General features: G+C 44.5%; 1 protein-coding gene and 1 non-coding gene across 4 annotated transcripts; one reads left to right on the top strand and one right to left on the bottom strand.

The window, feature by feature from the left end:
• The first annotated feature begins 612 nt into the window (after positions 1–612).
• SLC11A1 (solute carrier family 11 member 1) lies at positions 613–16,159 on the top strand. Of its 3 annotated transcripts, XM_051983558.1 has the most exons (15): positions 614–866; positions 2,380–2,513; positions 5,034–5,156; positions 5,552–5,671; positions 6,643–6,749; positions 10,381–10,451; positions 10,902–10,969; positions 11,299–11,454; positions 11,704–11,862; positions 12,252–12,338; positions 12,631–12,750; positions 13,244–13,393; positions 13,592–13,665; positions 14,164–14,317; positions 14,841–15,048. In XM_051983558.1, exons 1-15 carry the CDS (start codon positions 857–859, stop codon positions 14,946–14,948), a joined length of 1,641 nt encoding a protein of 546 aa, XP_051839518.1. In that variant the 5' UTR covers positions 614–856; the 3' UTR covers positions 14,949–15,048. The 3 variants fall into 3 exon arrangements, with proteins under 3 accessions (XP_051839519.1, XP_051839518.1, XP_051839517.1); XM_051983559.1 differs by lacking the exons at positions 14,164–14,317; positions 14,841–15,048 and adding an exon at positions 13,775–14,154 and having other exon boundaries at positions 613–866; XM_051983557.1 differs by lacking the exon at positions 14,164–14,317 and having other exon boundaries at positions 615–866; positions 14,841–16,159.
• A 2,100-nt stretch (positions 16,160–18,259) lies between these two features.
• TRNAK-UUU (transfer RNA lysine (anticodon UUU)) lies at positions 18,260–18,332 on the bottom strand. The gene has a single exon. It is a non-coding gene; the product is annotated as a tRNA-Lys (tRNA).
• Between the last annotated feature and the right edge of the window lie 2,168 nt (positions 18,333–20,500).

Genomic DNA, 20,500 nt, shown 5'->3' with positions numbered 1-20,500 from the left:
CTCCCTGCCTCCACCCCCTGCCCCAGATGGCAAGCAATCCTTTACATGTTGAATAGGTCACAGTATATCCTAGATACAATATATGTGTGCAGAACCGAACAGTTTTCTTGTTGCATAGGGAGAATTGGATTCAGAAGGTATAAATAACCCGGGAGGAAAAACAAAAATGCAAGCAGTTTATATTCATTTCCCAGTGTTCTTTCTTTGGGTGTAGCTACTTCTGCCCATCTTTGATCAATTAAACTGAATTAGCTCTCTTTATCGAAGAGATCCACTTCCATCAGAATACATCCTCAAACAGTATCATTGTTGAGGTATATAATGATCTCCTGGTTCTGCTCGTTTCACTTAGCATCAGTTCATGTAAGTCTGGCCAGTCCTCTCTGTATTCATCCTGCTGGTCATTTCTTACAGAACAATAATATTCCATAACGTTCATATACCACAATTTACTCAACCATTCTCCAATTGATGGGCATCCATTCATTTTCCAGCTTCTAGCCACTACAAACAGGGCTGCCACAATTGTATATTGTTACAGAAATAGCTAGTCTCAGCTCTGGGAAAAAGGTCATAATGGATGGGTAAGTGGGCTGGAAAACCAAATATGAGTGACCACTCTGGTTTCCGCTCCAAGAGAAGTCACTTCTGCCTTTTTATAATTTCACAATGTGTGTATGTGTATTCAGGGTGATGATGTAAAAGAATTAGTGAGAGCCAACTAACTCTTGATCTGGGTGGGTACAAAAAGGAGATGGGTACACAGGCACACACCACACAGTTGCTTATAGAACCAAGGAATTGGTGAAACATTCCTGGGGTCCAGAAGCCATCTAACATAGAGAAGAAGGTCCCAATGGCCAATGGTGAGTATCCTGAAGGGATGGAGGGATGAGGTTGGGGAAGATTAGGAGCATCAAAGGATTCCTCTTGTGAATCTTACCTTCACATCAAGCCCTTCTAGCCTCCTCTATCTCCTGTTCCAGGACCAATTTCTACAAACAAGACCAAGGAGTATTTCTTTGGAACCCCAAAAAATTCACTTTTTTTTCCTATTTTGTCCTATTTCATATATAAACTAGTAAGTCCTAAAAGGAATAGGGCAAGAATTCTGTTTTAACTGTCAGGATGGGGTAGGGACACACTAGTCTCTGGTCTCAAATCATTCTGAGGTCTCATCTCTCCCCTTATAGTTACAGACCCTTCCTAATGCTTTGTCCTTGTTGAGGGGACTCCTCTGTGGTATTGAATAGTGTATATGAGATGTGGGGTGACAGGCACAAAGATTAGGAAACAAACTTTGAGTTTGAGAGTCCAGAGCATTGGGAAGACCTTGATTCCTCAGGCTTTCATCATATATATAAAATGTTTCCTTGCATATAATATGTGTGTATGTGTGTGTGTATATATATATATCTATATATGTATATATATGTATATCTCCATATGTAATGTATATATCTGTAGCCTAACCTATTGTAAGTATGGCCACATAACTAGAAGAGCAGTTCTATGCCTCAGTTTCTCCACTCTATCAGGTAAAGAGATCAGAATAGTAAGATTATTTTTTATAGTATTTTATTTTTCCAAATACATATAAAGAGAATTTTCAACATTCATTTTGATAATTGCATTCTAAATTTTTCCCTCTCTCCATTATCTCCGCCTTCCCAAGAAGCAAGGAATCTGATATAGGCAAACTATGTACAATCTTTTTAAAATATATTTCCATATTTGTTATATTGTGTGAAAAAAAAACAGACCAAAAAGAAGAAAACCATGAGAAAGAAAAAAACAAACAAACAAACAAAAAGGTGAAAATACTATGTTTTGATCCATATTCTCCATAGTTCTCTCTCTGGAAGCAGATGGCACTTTCTATCCCAAGTCTATTGGAATTGTCTTGATTGTTGAAAAGAGCCAAGAACATCCCAGTTGATCATCACATAATCTTCTTGTTATTAGTTACAATGATCTCCTGGTTCTTCTGACTTCACTCAGCATCAGTTCATGTAGGTCTTTCCAGGCTTTTCTGAACACCATCATTTCTTACAGAACAATAATATTCCATAACATTCATATACCATAACTTGTTCAGCCTTTCTCCCACTGATGGGCATCCACTCAGCTTCTAGTTCCTTGTCATTACAAAAAGAGTTGCCACAAACATTTTTGTACCCAGGGGTCCTTTTCCCTTTTTTATTAAGAGGTAAGCTTATATTTGTGGTGGAGGAAGATCACTTTAGTATCTGGACAGATAGGTGTGTGGTGGGGAACAGAGTGATGCTTAGAAAATAAGAGGGGATAGGGAAGAAGATAGAAAGGCTGACTTTAAAATACTTTCTTCAATTATGATAATTGTTTCATGATCCCTCCTAGATAACAAGAACTCTAGGCATTCAAGTCGAAGAATCTATGGCTCCATCAACTCTCCAAACCCACCAGGGCTGTACCAAGAAATTCCAAAGTCAACTTACTTAAATGAGAAGATCCTTATTCCGGACACGAAACCAGTAGGTTTCTGGGAGTCATTGGGCATTGTGGTGGAGATGAGGGGATAGTATCATGTATTATGTCATTAAATGAAATCCCTTAGGATGGAGCCAATTTTGCAATCTTCAGATCTGGCACATAGTAACTACTTAATAAATGCTTATTGACTGATTATTATGATATCCTGGCATCTAAGTCCCCAAATGGACGGAGCAAAGCTTTCTCTCTTGTAGTTTCTTCTTTTGGAGTCATAGAATGGGAATGGACCATAGAAACTTTAAATCGGGGATTTTTAATATTTTTCAATGCCTTAGACCTCTCTGACAGTCTCATAAAGTCTACTATCCCTTCTCAGATTTTTAATGCATGAATAAAATGCATAGAATTACAAAGGAAACCAAGTATATCAAAATACCTTTATAAAAATATATTATTTTAAAAATACAAGTTTGTGGACTCTAGGTTAAGAACCCTTGAAGTAATCCTATTCTTCCATCCTTATCAGTGTAAGAACTGAGTTTCTGAGAGTGAAAGCAGTTGGTCAAAGGTTACAGTGGGAGTTGTAGCTACTCCAAAACCCTTGTTCTTCCCACACAAAACTTCACTGAGGTTGTGTGACTCAAGGCTGCCCAGAGAGTGACTACTCCCGTTATCTCCCACTTGTTCAGCATCTTCAATGTTAGCTCTCCTCAGGGATAAGTTGAACCTGGGCTTTGCAGATGGCAGAAGATGTTGAAGGGAAATAATTTCGTGCCTCAGTTTCCCTTACTAACTGTTTAGAAGCTGGCAAAATGAATCTCATCATGAAATCAGCCCAGAGAGTGTAAGGAAAGTAGATTATAGGAAATAGAGTAGGGATATAGGGGGCCAGAATATAACAAAGCAATACTCAAGTCTCATTTTCCTCCTTTGAAAAATGGAGATCACCTATGTTTTATTTCCTTTTTTCCTTTTTCCTTCTGCAGTCAGAAAGACCTGAGTTCAAATTAACTGACACTTATTATCTGTATGACCCTGGAGCAAGTCAATTAAACTTAAACACCCATAGTTACCTTAACTACTTCCAGGGTAGCTGTGAGGACACTTGGCTAAGGGTTTAACACAGTATGTTAAGTAGGTAATTAATAAATGCTTGTTCCCTTCTCTCATTTCTTGTCTCACAAGCTAAAAGCAGATGATGATAATAACTGACATTTCCAAAGCTAAGATTACAAAGCACCAGACAGAGATTATTCCATCTGATTTTACAACAACCCTCTGAGGGCAAACATTATCAGTTCCATTTTAGAGTTGGGCAGATTGAGGCTCAGAGAAATTAAAGCACCATCTGTGGAGGGGGGAAATAACCAGGATCACACAGTTGGTGATGGACAGGACCATGATCCAGGATACTCTTTTCATTGCATGAAAATGTCTTACTTGTAAGCAAAGTAAAACATAAACTGTAAAGCAACAGACAAATGTGAGCTGTTATTAATAGTAGTAGTCTAGCAGGACAAGATGGAAAAGAAAAACGGGAAACCCTAAAGATACCCACTTCCTTTTGTGTGTAAAGGCAGTACTAAGAGTCCAAGAAAATCTGCCTTGTCAGGACAGATGGGTTTTGTCAGAGTTACTCAGATGTGATGGTCAGGGCAGCAAGCATGTGATAGGGTCCAGGAGTGATTCAGCAAATCCTTACACCTATCCACTTAATCCTCTGACTCCCTTATTCTCCCCTTGCCAACCACATGCAGAGTCATCCTAAAGCTCCCTCCAGGATGCAGCTGGATTAATGGATAAAGTCAGGAAGGACCCACTAATTGGGGCACGTGGGAGATACAAGAATGGGCGATTCCATTCCCATCCACAAACACTTGAGAAACACCCACAGAACACCTTCCTAGGCACTGGGGAGCCCTCGTTCTCATGGGACTAACAGTCTAATAGGGGAGGCAAGGACACTGTGCAAAGGAGTCCTACTATCAGACTTTCTGTAGGGGGAAAAGGGATGGTTCCCACTCTATCAGTCAAGTCAGTCAAATAAGTATTTATTAACCACTTGTTATGTGGCCCAGGGGATGCAAAGAAAGGCAAAAACTGCCCAGTCCCTCGCCTTCAAGGATCTTGGAATCTAGTGAGTGCATTCTAATGGAGTCAAGGGACCTATGTCTGAATCCAGTCTCTGTGGAACATCGTTATTATATATATATAATATTGACAATATATTATTATATTATATAGAATATAATTTGATTTTTTCATTATTGATTTTCTCTTGACATTAGTTTCCTCATCTATAAAAAGAGAGAAGTGGAATAAGGGGGTAGCTCTGATAGGCAATCACTAAGATCTCTCTTTGAAACCCCTTGTTCTTCCTGGAGAGTGGGGTGATGGATGGCCTGATTGTAGAAAGGGTCAGGCCGAATGTAAGTAAGAGAACTCTAGGATTGGCTTCTGGGGACTGGAACCCATCTTGGTTAGGAGAGCAGGGGCAGAGAAGCAGACTGGCTGAGGGTGGGAGGAAGAAGGATCTATTCTCTTTCTTTTCTATCCCTTAGGGAAGATTCAGCTTCCGAAAGCTGTGGGCCTTCACAGGACCAGGATTCCTCATGAGCATAGCTTTTCTGGATCCTGGAAATATAGAATCTGACCTGCAAGCTGGAGCCGCAGCCGGATTCAAAGTGAATGAGGGGAAGAGAAGGAATAGGGGTCACTCTGAGTGGGTTAAATCTTCCTCCCAATGGCAATCATGGTTGCCACTCCCGCTCCCATCCCCACCCCAGGACTTTCTCTGCTCCAGGGAGAGCATGCACCCTAAAGAAGAGTCCTCTGGGGTAGTTTCCTACTTTAATGGCTATAAAACCCAGGTATCCAGTGCTGAAGTCATATGGACTGAATTAGAAAAGACATCTCTCCCCTCCGCTTCCTGAACCCCAAGTACAGCAGGAAGGGGGACACGTTCTCAGCCCAGGGACCAGCTAACTTGTCAGGGTGGGGCAGTGTGCCACGGAGGTTGGGGGGGAAGGGAGTGGTTTCCTTGTTAGCTGAGACTCCTCTCTTGCTGTGTTCTCCTCAGCTGCTGTGGGTTCTATTCTGGGCCACTGTTCTGGGCTTACTGTGTCAACGCCTGGCTGCCCGGCTTGGGGTGGTGACCGGCAAGGACCTGGCAGAGATCTGCCATCTGTATTACCCCAAGGTGAGGAGAAAACTGAAGGAGCCCACAATCTTAGCACCCAACCAGGCCATCTTGATTTTAAAATCTATGGACACCTGGGTTTTGCTGTGTCAGCCCTGAAGTGTATTAGAATCAGGAAGACCTGAATCTGAATTCAATCCTGGTAAAATCACTTAACCTAGACTTAAGTTTCCTTATCTGCAAAATGGGGCTAATAGTAGCTCTCATCTGACAGAGTTAAGTACTACAAAAATGTTAGTTATTATTAGATGAGGAACCTGAATTTCAAGGACAGAAAGTGACTATCCCAGAATAGAAAGGGATCAGACCATGTTGGTAGAGGGATGGGAGGGTAAAAAATAAACAAGCAGGAACATAACTGTCTTGTCTAGGAAGACATACTGTTCTATGACAGAACTATGCATGTGGATCCATATCCTGCACCTCCTACTAAGATATTTTCTAGACTATCTGTTCCCCCTTTTCATGGTTCTGCTGCTCTACTCCCCCAGTCCCATTGCCTCTCTTCCTCCATATCCCTTCTATGTCTTGACCTTGTGTCACTTTATTTCTCCTAGGAAAAGAAGTTAGCAAATATACTAATTCACACTAGACTGTTAAAGACTTACTGGATTCTATCTTTTCAAGAGTAGCTGTTTTAAAAGCAAAGGAGAGAACAATGTATATCCCAAATTACTAATTTCAGGGATTGAGAATGGGATACTTAATATCCTCTCCTGCCATCCTGGGCCAAAGATACGGCCTGAATTTCCCTTAAGCCAGACACCTGAAGGAATACACAGAGGAAAGAGCTGCTTAAGCACATTCTCTCCAAATCCCTACCTACATCATTTTTTCTCTGCAAGAGGATGCTCATAGAAATGGGGGGACAAACAGAGAAACGGAGCTCCCCAGAGCGAGAAGACGGAGAGGGGCAATGGAGGGTCCCCAGTCTGGTGGAGGAGCCCCCTCTAAGTCCTTTTTCCCTCCAGGTGCCCCGGATCCTGCTCTGGCTGGTCATGGAAATGGCAATCATTGGTTCGGACATGCAGGAGGTCATTGGCACAGCCATCGCCTTCAGCCTGCTCTCTGCTAGGAGGTAGTGACCCTAGCATGTCTTGTGAAATATCTGGGTATATTCCAAGTGGTGGAAAGAACCAGGCTCTCCGAATCAGAAAAACTTGGGTTTCCCTCTGCCCTCTGATAGTCATTCAGTGGGCAACACTGAACAAGTCACTTTCGTTCCCTTCTCCTCAATAAAATGGGGGTAAGGAGGTAACTGCATTGCCTAGCCCATAAAGCATGTGAGCAAGCTCCTCGAGGGCAGGCAGTTCTTGATTTCATTTGATCCCCATGGTAAGTGGCAGAGTAAGTGCTAAATGAGTGATGTACATACTTATCTACCCATCTACCTCTCTATTCATCTACCATCCATCTGTCCAGCATCTCTCTACCTAACCATCTATCCATCCCCATCATTTACCTATCCATCTATCCAGCCATCATCCATTTATTCATCCCTCATCTACTATCCATTCATCCATCTAGCTTCTCTCTATCCATCTATTATCTACCCACCCATCTACCATGTATCTATCCAGCATGTGTATATCTATTCACTAGAAAGGGAAATGAAAGCCTTGGTAATAACTACAAGTTTATAACTATACCACGATAGGATTGAAAACCAGAATGGGCCTTATCTTTACAGATCAGAAAACTGAGGTCGGAAGGTTAGTTAAATGACCAAAGATTCAAATCCAGATTCTTTGATTCAAGGTTTATTCCACTACAATCCATCACATAAGGCTTGAATTACTTCTCTAAACTTCCTTATCTTATTTGATCTTTCTAACCACTTGGTGAGAGTGGGTAGGCGTTATTATCTTTATTTGACAAATGAGGAAACAGGCACAGGAAGGTTAAGTGAGTTGATACCCTCAGTCCCCAACTCCTATGACTTGCATTCCACCACAGTGATGCAAGGAGGTCATAAACTGAATCTTCCCGTCATTCACAGCTTCTATCTCTATTATCAAAGTCCTGGAATTTCCTCAATCTGATCATTGTGTCCTACCATCCATTCTCTTCCCTGTTCCCTTCTAACTTACTCCTTGCTCTCATTAGGACCTTGAATCCCTCCATTTTTCTGGATTCTCACAGGCTCAGATTTCATTTTCCTCCTTTTCCCATCTCAGCCTTAAGGCTCACCAGCTCAGCTCTTCTTTCCTTAAATCCCACCAGGTTCTGGTGCCATTCTAGCCTTATTCCTCATCCAACACATTTGCTCTTGTTGATGTATTGTTGAATGGCTCAACCAGGTTGACTGGGTGCCCTACAATCTCAATTGGGCTCTCACCCAGATCTAATAGAAATAGTTTAGCTTTTCCTAAGCACTTAAAACTGGAGACTGTGTCAGGGCAAACAAAGAAAAGCAAAAACACAGATCCTGCCTTCAAAAACTCCTATTCTAATGGAGAACAACAGAAGGTTCAACAATCTTAAAAGGGGCCATTTATGGCCTTTAGATGGATAGAGCATTTTAAAAAGTGCTTGCTGCAGGAAAGGTATTGTCCTGAGTGCCGGGGATAGAAATATAAAAGAGTACCTGCCCTCTAGGAAGTTACTTTCTTCTGAGAGAAAATGACACAGAAAGGGGAAGTTGGAAAGGACAGGTAGGAAGGCTCATGGTGTGGACATAGGGTAGGGTTAGGGGAAATAGGGAAGTCTGGTTTGGAGTAAGATAAGGTAAAGCTCACCCATCAAAGTCCAGCATCCCAGGGCAGAGTTTGAGGTCTCTGTGGGAGAATAATAGCCAGGAGACCAATATGGTAGGGAGACAGCAAAGTAATTCTACTCCTCTGAGTCTGTAATCTACTCTTCACAGAGACTATTCCTAACCTCTTCTTTCCTCCCCCAACCACACAGCCCTTTCAACTGAGAACTTCACCTCATACTTTACTGAAAAATAGAGACTATTTTTTAAGCTTCCCCTTCTCGAAAGCTCAAAGTGACATCGCTCCCCAATTTCTCCTTCTTGGCTCCAGTTTCTGACACCCACACACAAAAATGGAGTCCCTTTCTTTGTCATGGCACGCCTGTCTGCATGTATGTGCCTTGGATCTCACCTTCTCCCATCTCCTCCAACAGATTGTCTGCATTGTTCATTCCCCACCCCTTCTTTAATCTGAAGTCTTTATCTCTTGGTCTCTTTACTGCTATTTACAAATATGGATGTCCCTTAAGGGCAGAGATTATTCATTTTTCTCTCTCCCTACTTCTATTACCTAACACTTATTAAGTAATAAATTTATTTAATAAATGCTCAATAAATGCTTGTTGAATGATTGAGTGAGCCAAGCTTCACAGCTAGATGGTAATGGAGATGGAACTCCAGGCTATGTCCTCCTCTCTTTTGACTCTATTTCTAATCAAATTAACTATGTTGTTGTTGTTTTCATAAAACTAATTCTTAGTTTTATTTATTAGTTCAATAGTTTTCTTAGTTTCAATTTTATTAATCTCTCCTTTGAATTTCAGAATGTCTAATTTGGTATTTACTTAGACGTTTTTAATTTGTTCTTTTTCTGGCTTTTTTAGTTGCATGTCCAATTCATTGATCTCCTCTTTCTCTATTTTATTCATGTAACTATTTAGAGATCTAAAATTTCCCCTAAGAACTGCTTTGGTTGCAACCCATAGGTTTTGGTATGTTGTCTCATTATTGTCATTCTCTTGGATGAATTTATGGATTATTTGTGTGATTTGTTGTTTGACCCACTCATTTTTTTAGAATTAGATTATTTAATTTCCAATTGATTTTAGTCTATCTTTCCCTGTCCCTTTATTGAGTGTAATTTTCATTGCATTGTGATCTGAAAAGGAAGCAGTTACTATTTCTGCCTTTCTGTACTTAATTTGAGGTTTTTATGCCCTAATACACATATAGGTGTTATGTACTTCTGAGAAAAAGGTGTAGTCCTTTCTGTTCCTTTTCAATTTTCTCAGAGATCTACCCTATCTAGGTTTTTGAGGATTCTATTAATCTCCCTCGTCTCTTTCTTATTTATTTTGTGGTAAGATTTTCTGATTTTGAGAGGGAAAGATTGAGGTCCCCCATTAATATAATTTTGCTGTCTATTTCTTCCTGTAACTGGCTTAAAATCTTTAGGAATTTGCCTGATCTACCACTTGTTGCATATACATTTGGTATTGTTATTATTTCATTGTTTACAGTACCCTTTATCCAGATATATTTTCCTGCCTTATCTCTTTTAATAAGATCTATTTTTACTTTTGCTTTATCTGAGATCAGAATTGCTACCCCTGTTTTTTTCCCCCTGAGACAATTGGGGTTAAGTGACTTGCCCAGGATCACCCAGCTAGGAAGTGTTAAGCGTCTGAGATCAGATTTGAACACTCAAGTCCTCCTGACTTCAGAGCTGGTGCTCTATCCACTGTACCACTTAGCTGCTCCCCTCTCCACACCCCATTTTTTTTAAAACTTCAGCTGAAGTATAATAAATTCTGTTCCAGCCTTTTACCTTTTACCTCTGTATGGGTCTCTCTGTGTCAAATGTGTCTGACTGTATTTCTTTGTGCCATTTCGCTTGCTCTCTATCATGTACCCTTAAGAAGCCCAAGGGCCCGTGTTCTCCAATTCTAAGGGAAACTGGGTCCCATATTTGGGTCAGGACTCAGTCCTGCAACTGACACCCATTTGGTTGCAGGATTCCCCTCTGGGGTGGTGTGCTCATCACCATCGTTGATACCCTGTTCTTCCTTTTCCTGGATAATTACGGTGAGTTCTTGGATACTGGAGGACAGCTAAGACTATCAGAGGAAAACCAAGCAGTAATAGGGGAGGGGGGAAAGCCACACAATTTTCCCAGGTTACACAGATCTTAAATTTATTTGCCATTGCTGAGGCTTTTTTTCTTAATGTTCTAGGTGCTCTCTGTGTGAGATGTTCTAGGTCCCCTCTAATAATATTTTGTGATGCTATGAGTTTATGACTTAAACTACAAAGTCAATACTCTATGAGAAAACCCTACCTGAAACTTCTCCATAGGAAGGGTGGGGACACAAGACCAGAAAGTTGTAGAGTTTAATTGCCCAGAGACTTCTAAGTGGAAGTCTTATATTTGGTGCAAAAAATAATTTCACAGTTATAAGTTGTCTGGGAATGGAGCTGTCTCAGCACGGATGATGTCTTCAATGTCTCTTTCTCTTCCCACCTTCTTTCCCCAAGGGCTGAGGAAGTTGGAAGCCTTCTTTGGCTTCCTCATCACCATCATGGCTCTGACCTTTGGCTTTGAGGTAAGATACAGGCAGTACTCCAGCCTCCTCAATGCCCCTGAACTCCGAGACTGTGATTCCCCACCTTCCCCTACTTGGAAGGGCATGAGAAAGTAGTAGAAAGGCTACCCGTGTTCAAATTTGGGTCTGGAACGAAAAAACTTTATGACTCTAATAGAAATCAGTTTCTCTTTAAGCTTCATTTCTTCCTCTATAAAAGGACAGAGTTGAGCCAGACGAGGTCCCTTCCACTTCTAAATCTCAGTCTAGGTAGGGAGGGGCAGGTACCACCCCAGAGCTGAGGGAAGGACTCCTGGTGATGTGGCCCTTCTTCCTTGTCCCCCCTTCAGTACGTGGTAGCGAAGCCGGATCAAGAGGCACTGCTCAAGGGACTCTTTCTGCCCTCCTGCTCAGGCTGCGGTCAGCCCGAGCTCCTGCAGGCAGTGGGCATTGTGGGAGCCATCATCATGCCCCACAACATTTACTTACACTCTGCTCTGGTCAAGGTGAGAGCAATGAGGGAAGGAGGGAAAGAAAGGGTGGAAGGTGAGGGTGTGACTCTGGGAGGAACTGGGACCTCTCTTTGAGCCATGGAGCTCCGACCCCATCCTTCACTTTGTCCTGTGCCTTCCCCCTTCAGTACCTAAGAACAGATTGATACCTTTGGAGGAGGGTCCAGCTCAGGGATTCTCTGAGGAGCAGAGCTCTCCCTCCCTCCCTTCCTCACTGAAAGCCTTCCCTGTCCTATTCCCCAGTCCAGAGGGATTCGGCGTTCCCAAAGAGAGGAAGTCCAAGAAGCCAACATGTACTTCCTGATAGAGGCTTCCATCGCCCTGTTCATCTCCTTCCTCATCAATCTGTTTGTCATGGCGGTCTTTGGCCAGGTCTTCTACCAACAAACCAACCAGACTGTGGTGAGCAATCCTGGGAACCTCATCCCACAGCCACTCTCTGGTCTTGGGGACTCATTGGGTTTCCATGGGATCCTTTGTCCTTGACTCCTGTCCCGGCCTCAGGATTCTGACCCTGAGCCACTACCCCCTGCACTCAGAGCTCGCGTATCTGTTTCTCCACCAAGTCTTGTTCAGCAAATAACCCTACCCACCCGGCACTGGATCTGTCCTCCAGCCTGCTGAGTCTGCACGGCCCATACACATGGGCTGAGCCAGACAAGCCATTTCTCCAGTTTACAATAAGGGACTTGCGTCGGGCAGCCCCTGGGGACTCTTTATGCCCTTGTCTCCATGCCCACAGCATGATGCTATGGGATGGACTCTTTATGCCCTTGTCTCCATGCCCACAGCATGACGTGTGCGCCAACGGGAGTCTCCCTTTTTATACCTCATTTCTCAAGGACGACCAGCCAGTGACTGCAGACATTTACCAGGGGGTAAGCTGAGGAAGGAACCCTCTTCATATTCCCTCAACCTGAGTTCTCCCAAGGCCAGGCAGGAACCTCCCGACTTGAATGGGGCCATTCCAGATAGAATCAATCACTTAGAGTCTGAGGTGGGGGGGGGGGGATGGAGGGAGCCTATTTGAGGTCTCCCTGGACCAATCCATAAAACTCAGTGATATTTTGCTTGAGGGTAGGGCCCCGGTTACTCACCTACCTCCTGTCCCTGAGGAAGGCATCACTGAGGCTGGACAGACCCTTTTCCCCAGCAGCCCTTCTTCTTTAGGGCGTGATTCTTGGCTGCTTCTTCGGTCCTGCTGTGCTCTACATCTGGGCTGTGGGCATCCTGGCAGCCGGCCAGAGCTCCACCATGACGGGCACCTATGCTGGGCAGTTTGTGATGGAGGTGTGTGAGCTCCCAAAGAGGAAATGGGGGGGCCCATTGGGGTGGGCGTGGACAGAGAGGGGAGAGGTTTTGTAGGAGGATGGAAGGGTTGGGATCTCGACTACTAGGAGTCTGGAGGGAGTAGATACCTGCATCCCTTGTCAAGAAGAGTGGGTGATATTCTCACCTGGAAACCAGGCTGGTCCCTTCTAGAATCCCCTTACCACTTCTCTATCTCTGTGGCTGAGGCTCCATCCCATAGAAGGCCAGAGAATGTCAGAGCTGGGAAGAACCTTAGAGACTATCTAGATTCTAATCTAAACCTTTTGTTTTACTGATGAGAAACAGAAGGAGCCAAAGAAAGATTATCACTTCCCTCTATTTCACACAAGGGAAAAATAAGAGGCTCAGAAAACAGTTAGAATGGAAACCAATCTTCTGACCAGACTGCAGGATTTCCTCCAGTCCCTCTCGAGGTCCCAGACTTCTATTTCTCACTCTCCTCCCCTCCCAGGGCTTGCTGAAGCTCCGCTGGTCCCGTTTTGCCCGAGTTCTTTTTACCCGTTCCTGTGCCATCCTCCCCACCATCCTGGTGGCCATCTTCAGGGATGTTCAAGACCTGTCTGGTTTGAATGACTTGCTGAATGTGCTACAGAGCCTGCTGGTAAGAGATGACTTGCTTGTGGAAGTGGGGAGGGGGCGAACCCCTTCTGCCTTCTTGCCTCTCTCTGCCCTCCCCTGACTCCCTCCCTCAATGGACAGGCAAAACCAGAAAAAGGCTCATTCCCGGAATCGTCAGCCCCAACTCTTCACCTCCTGCCCTCCCTCACTACTCACCAGCTCTTCCTCATCTCTCCCTCAGCTCCCCTTTGCTGTGCTTCCCATCCTCACCTTCACCAGTATGCCCGCCATCATGCAGGAGTTCACCAATGGCTTGTAAGTGCTATCAGGACTCTAGTAATAATTATAACAACTAACATTGCCATAGCACAGTGAGGTTTACAAAGCACTTTACACATGTCATCTCACTTAATCCTTACAATAGCACACAGAGGGAAGTGATAAGATTGTCCCCATTTTACAGAAGAAGAAGCTAAAACTGAATGGTCACTCAGGGTCACAAAGCTCCTCAATGGGTAAGGAGGGGCTTCCTGACCCCAGCTCTGCTTGCTCTGTGACCAGATGGCCCTGCTCCTGCCCCACCCAGGGCTCAGAGACCCTACATATCGCCCTGATGCAGGAAATACCAGAAAAATGGAAAACCTAGCCAGAGGTCATTCTCTGCTTAATTTAAATAGGCCCTTGGGTGAGTGGGGCTGGGAAAATAGATAGATCTGTTCTGGCCAGCCCTAGTCCAGGTGAGGCTCTGGGGTCTGGGGAGGAGAGGTGAGGAGCCCTAATTGTATAAAGAGGATCTCTCCCATTTCTCTCCAGGATATGCAAAATCATCACATTCCTCATCGTGGGGCTGGTGTGCAGCATCAACGCCTACTTTGTAGTCACTTATCTGCAGGGGCTTCCCAATCCTGCCTACTATGGGCTGGTGGCCCCGCTGGCGGTGCTCTACGTGGCCCTCTTCATCTACCTGGTGAAGTGGGAAGGGGCAGCCCGGGGGGCGGGGGTAAGGGGGGGGAGAGGGAGAAGATGAGCTCCCTGAGGCTTCAGGTGCGAGGATTTAGAGGGCTCCCTTCAGGTAAGCAGCCCACGGTGGTCCCAGTCAGTCAACAAGCATTTATTAAACACCTACCACTGTGTTTAATAATATATAAGCATTCTTTCATCATTATAATATTAATAATAGAAATGTTATACAAGTGTTAATTTAAATTATTATTGATTAGTATATTGATTATATTGTTAATATAAAGTATTATTGTTATTATTTATATAAAATTAATATTAATAATAATAATATTGTGCCAGGGGAGTGCTTTACAAAAAAAATGCCAGAGCAACCCTTGCTCTCGCTGTATAAAGATATCATACATAAACTATCCCAGAGGAAAGGGACTAGAGTCCCGGAGGAGGACGGGAAAAGGATCCGAGCAATAAGGGGGTGGGGAGACCTGCCTCGCAATTCTGATTTCCCTCACACTTCTTCCCCAATCTAGACGTGGACCTGCTGTATCGCCCATGGGGCTGCTGTCCTGCTGCATCCTTCTCACCAGCATTTCCTCTATGGACTCTCACAAGAGGAGGAGGGGAGTCCCGCCAGCTGAGACCCTGGGGCCTGGGGTGGGTAAGGGGGTGTCTCATCGCCTGGGGAGGGCGGGAGTCCCTTCCGCCCAACTGTGCAAAACTCGGCCTGAGCCCCTTCACACAAGCTCAGGGTTAACCCGAGGGTCAAGCCCTACGAGCGGAACGGGACCGACTCCCGGGTCCTGGGACCTTCGCCCTTGAACTTCAGAACCACTGAGGGAATGAGCGGATGGGGGCGAGAAGGAAGTCTGGATGAGGAAGAAAGGAGCGAAAACTAAGCAGGACTCCCTCAAACTCTCCCATCCCCGGGCTTCTTAGACTCCTTGCCCACATCCCGGAAGGGGGCTGGCACCCGGGGCGCCCCCTCTCCCCACCCGCCCCGTACCCATTTTCCAGGCGGGAACACAGTTACTGCTCCCGCCCGGCCGGGAGCCCGTGCCTTCCGGGCCCGGCTCATTTGTCATCTCCCCGGGGAAGGCCAGACGTCCGCAACTCCCACGCCTCGCTCATTAGAGGCGACCCACAAGTCCCTCACGGCTGCTCCCTCCAGGGGCCCGAAAGTCCCCAACTTGGGGCGTTCTCCAAGGAGCCACCGCGAGGTCAGCAGGGTCTCGGGGCGCTCTGAGCTCAGACCTGGGAGAGCGGGCGCCCCCACCTCTCATTCTACAGAACGTGGGAGGTCCGGGGAAGCCCCAGGGACTGGTAGGGCTCCCCCTCCCTTCGCTACGCCCAGAGCCCGAGTGGCTCTTTACCGACGATCCCTGAGCGGTTTCAAGGCTCCCCCAGCTCCCTCCTCCCTTTCTGCCTCCCGCCTCCACTCGCAGAAGTCGGGAAAACGGGCCAGGGGTGGGGAGAGGAAACGTGGCCTAGGGTTGCTGCCTTCCCGGGCCTGGGGCTTGCTGGAGATTGGGGTGCAAAAGGAACTGGGGCGCCCGGACGGCCCGGCTCCCAAGAATTCCCAAGTCCGGCTGTCCGGACCCGCTTCGGGGCTGGGGCGCTTGTTTTTGAGAAGAATTTCCTCTTTCTTAAAAGGGCGAGTGCCCAGGTGGGGCCCGCGTTGGGAGAGACGGGGCGTGGTGTAAGGAGGGGAGGGGAAGGAAAGGGAGGAGAAGGGGAAGGATGGGGGGGGGGCGGACCCACCCCAAAAGGCAGGGCGGTTAACACCCCCCTTCTCCCCCCTAGACTCGTTCTCTTAGTGTTCCTTTCCCCAATAAACCGCTACCACACCTTCCGTTCGGGTGAAGTTTTCCACCGTGCAATCGGGTACTTATTTATCGCCCAGGCTGTCCGGACCCCAAACCTAGTTCTTGATTCAAGCCACAAGAGCCTCTATCCGAGCTGTTCGGTGGAGTCTCGAGTCAGGAAGGACCCGAGTTCAAATCCGACCCCATTTACTAACTACTTGACACTTGGCAAGTCACTCAATCTCTGCCTGCCTCAGTTGCCTCAACTATAACATGAGGATAACAGCATCTATCTTTTAAAATTGTGAGAACCAAATGAGGTAGTATGTGTAAAGTGAAAGTATATCGTAGGCGCCATATAAATGCTCGTTCCACTTTCTTCTCCCGATTTCCCCGCCTTTTACTTCCCTACAGTTAAAGATCATCCCGATTCCCAGCCTCAGTCTCTCTCCTTCCCACTACGAGCAACAAGTGGCCAAATCAGATTGATTCTACCTTCTCATGACCACCTTAATTAAAATGTAACCACCTCTGCTCCAGATGACTCCAAGTCATCTTATTCTCCTATACATCCTCGATATAGCCGTCAGATTAGTTTTAAAATGCAGCGTCTGGCCATATCATTCCTCCTCATCCTCCAAATCGAGAAGGTTCTGTAGCTCCCTACTGCCAACAGGACAGAATCCAAACTTTTCAGTTTGCTGTGTAAATCCTGTAAATCTGCCTCTAACGTTGCCCAAATTTATTTCGTATTTCTCCCGTTCACACATTTAAATTCCAGGCGAACTGGCGGCCTGGTTCTTCTTGTAATTCAGCATTCCATCTTCACTTTCTACAGGCTGTCACCCCACCCCTTGCCCAGATTGCCCTCCCTCCTCACCTGGATCTGAGTCCTTAACTTTCTTTGAGGCAAAACTCTTGCCAATTCTTTTAAGAAGTCTTCCCTGATTACTGAATTATTAATTGCTCTTTCTTCTCAAGTTTATATATTTGCCTCTCGGTGTACATGTTGTTCCCTCCCAAAACAATGCAAATTCCTTTTTCAAGGCAAAGACCAATTTTATTTTGCCTTTACAGCCTCAAAGATCCAGCAGAATGGATCTGGTGCAGACGTAAATGGTTGTTGAAATTAATTGATCTCAGTCGATAAATTAAGACAGTAAAAATTTCTTTTTTCAACAAGGAAATGAACTAAAATAGGGAAACTGAGGCACTTGAAGACAGCAGATTTAGCTGGGGGGTAGGGTGGGTGGAAGCCAAGAAGCCTGATATTCATTCCACGTGGGGGCTCCTAGCTAAAGATCTAATCTGTAGGATGCTGCGTGGAGGAAGGGGAGGGAGTGGGAGAGGTGGTGGAAGGAAAGAATTCTTTGGAACTGTCCACTTTGGGGATTAATCTTTTTGCCAAGGTTACCAGAATTTTATTCTGCAGTAAAAGAGGTAGCTCATATTTGGAAGGCCCGTAAAGGTTTTTAAAACATGCCTTTTAAAATTCAATTCTCACAAAATTCTGTAAGGCAGATGCTATTTTTATTTCCCTCCTCCTCCCATTTTGCAAAGGAGAAAACAGAGGCTTAAAATCGTGATGACTTGTGTAGGATTGGTTACACTGATAGTAACTATGGAAGGATTCCAGTTCTTTTCTTCCAGATGCCAAGCCCAGCACTCTAGCCACTGGGCCAGAATGACAGAGGGCCTCCCCAAATCAAGGAAAGCCAGCAGCTGGTTTTACTTGGAAGCTTCCCTCAGTTTCCTTCCTTCCTTCTCCACACCGGCCCCATCCCCAGCCCCAAATCCATTCCAGTCACTGGAGACCCGATAGAATCAGAGCAACTTTTTAAATTTGTCTAAATCTAAATAAAAATAAAAGGATCAAAACAGAAATTTAAAAAAAAGAAAAAGAAAAAAAGCCCTCACCAAATCAACACTAAACAATTTTCAGGTAAGGAGGGAGTATCATCTGTTACTTTGGAGCCTTTATTGGTTTCCCTTTCAGGAGTCTTCTCATAATTTTCCTTCCTTTTTTAATCATCCTGTAACTTTTTTGGCAGCATTGGGAGGATTCCTACAATTCTTGTTATTTCAATACAAATAAGCGAAGAAAGATTTAATAGAAGATTTAAAGTAAAGGAGGACTTAAAGGAAAGCGCCCGAACAGGGACTTGAACCCTGGACCCTCAGATTAAAAGTCTGATGCTCTACCGACTGAGCTATCCGGGCTCTACGGAGGGTGGAGATCTCTCGGTTTCTCTTTACATTTGATCCCCTGGGGATTCTAAGCAAGAACTCCGCCCTTTCCCTTCCCCCTTTCACATATATAGCGCTTAAGGTTGGAGGGAAAGTAGTCACTGGAGTTCATCTTTGGAGCTAGGGAGAGACTCTGACACATACTTGGCAAGTCTCTTGCTCCCCAAGATTATATGTTTCAGAGCAGATGCCAAAGTGCTTGGATAGAAGGAGTTTCTTCAGCTAAAAATGCCTTATACCCACGAAATCACGTGGCCAGCCTCTTATCTGTCACTTAAGGTTTATAAAGCACTTTCCTCAACATCCAAGAGACCTAAACAAAGTCTTTGTAATCCATTTCCTTAAATACAAGCCCTAAACATAACCCCAGAATCATCAAAAGTCATAATTTCCCTTTTCCAGATCCATCAAGGGGATTAAATGGGGGAGAAAAAGATCTGGATTTGGAACGTGAGTCTTTATGACCCAGTGTTCCCTCCAGAGCACCACCTAGCGGCCCGTAGCAATTGCATGGGGGTTAGGTAATTCTGTCTCTTCACCGGCCCCTGATGGGAGATATCACTGTTCCTCAGATTTCACCTTTTCAGAAATGTAGACCCAGAAAGAATATTAGACATCAACCAGTCCGACTCTTACTTGGATCCCAACAAGTAAATGGTTAATCTCTGCTTTAACCCGTTTGGGGATGGGGAACTTTCTACCTTCAACCTCATTTGACAAATAAATGTCATATCCTTAGCTTATTCTTCCTAAATCAGCCCAATTACAGACTCTTCAACTCTAAGGGCCAGTGAAGCAAAAAAATCCTTTTTTGGAGTATTTGGAATAAAAACATATGGATTTGAAACGCAACACTGCTATCAATCGAATGGACACATTTTTTAAAGCTTTTTATTTTTAAAACATATGCACAGATAATGTGACATTGAGCCTTGCATAGCCTTGTGTTTCCGATTTTCTCCTTCCCTCTACCCCTTCCCCTAGATGTCAAGCAATTCAATATATGTTAAACATGTTAAAATACATGTTAAATCCAACATGTGTAAACATATTTATACAATTCTCTTGCTGCACAAAAGAAATCAAATCAAAAAAGAAAGTAAATGAGTATATCCAACATATAAAGGACTGCTTGCCATCTAGGGGAGGGAGTGGAGGGAGGGAGGGAAAAAAAATTGGAACAGAAACGAGTGTCAATATAAAGTAATTATTAAATAAAAATTTAAAAAAAGAACAATAATTACAAAAATAAAAAAATAAAAAAAGGGAAAAAAAAGAAAAGAAAGTAAATGAGTAAAAAAACTAAATGCAAGTGAACAACAAAAACAGTGAGAATGTTATGTTGTGATCCACATTCAGTTCCCACAGGCCTCTCTCTCTCTGGGTGTAGATGGCTCTTTCCATCACAAGATCATTGGAATTGGTTTGAATCATCTTATTGTTGGAAAGTCACCTTCATCGCAATTGATCTCCTATAATATTGATGTTGTCCGGGACAATGTTCTCCTGGTTCTACTCACTTCACTTAGCATCATTTCATGTAGGTCTCTCCAGGAGTCTCTGAAACCATCCTGCTGATCGTTTCTTACAGAACAATAATATTCCATAACATTCATATACCATACTTCTGTTCTCCAATTGATGGGCAGTCACTCAGATTCCAGTTTCTAGCCACTTCAAAAAGGGCTGCCACAAACATTTTACATATGTGGGTCCCTTTCCCTCCTTTAAGATCTCTTTGGGATATAGGCCCAATAGAAACACTGCTGGTCAAAGGGTATGCATATTTGAACACAGTGAATGGAAACCTTTCAATGGTGGTCCCTTTTAGCTCTGACATTACAGCTTCCTTGCTGGTGTCTCTGTGACCTGGGAGGTTAGGCTCTCTGCTGCAATATAAATACACAGGGGAAGAATCTTCCTTGATCTCTCCCATAAATCTCCCCTGTCCCACACCTGAGAGCTTCATCCAAGGCAAATGTGCCAGATAATCCCCATAGCAAATGCCTCCGGAGTCCTCCTGGCCCACTTTACTCTCAGATCAAAGCAGAGAAGAAGGTCCCCAGGGAGTAAGGACCTATTCCCCCCCCCAAAAAAAAACCACACTGCACAAGACATAGAATCAATTGGGGGGAGGGACG

This window comes from Antechinus flavipes, chromosome 3 (assembly GCF_016432865.1).
Source record: "Antechinus flavipes isolate AdamAnt ecotype Samford, QLD, Australia chromosome 3, AdamAnt_v2, whole genome shotgun sequence".
NCBI lineage: Eukaryota > Metazoa > Chordata > Mammalia > Dasyuromorphia > Dasyuridae > Antechinus > Antechinus flavipes.
The sequence above is the reverse complement of the archived record's forward strand: the minus strand, read 5'-3'. Positions and strand labels throughout refer to the sequence as shown.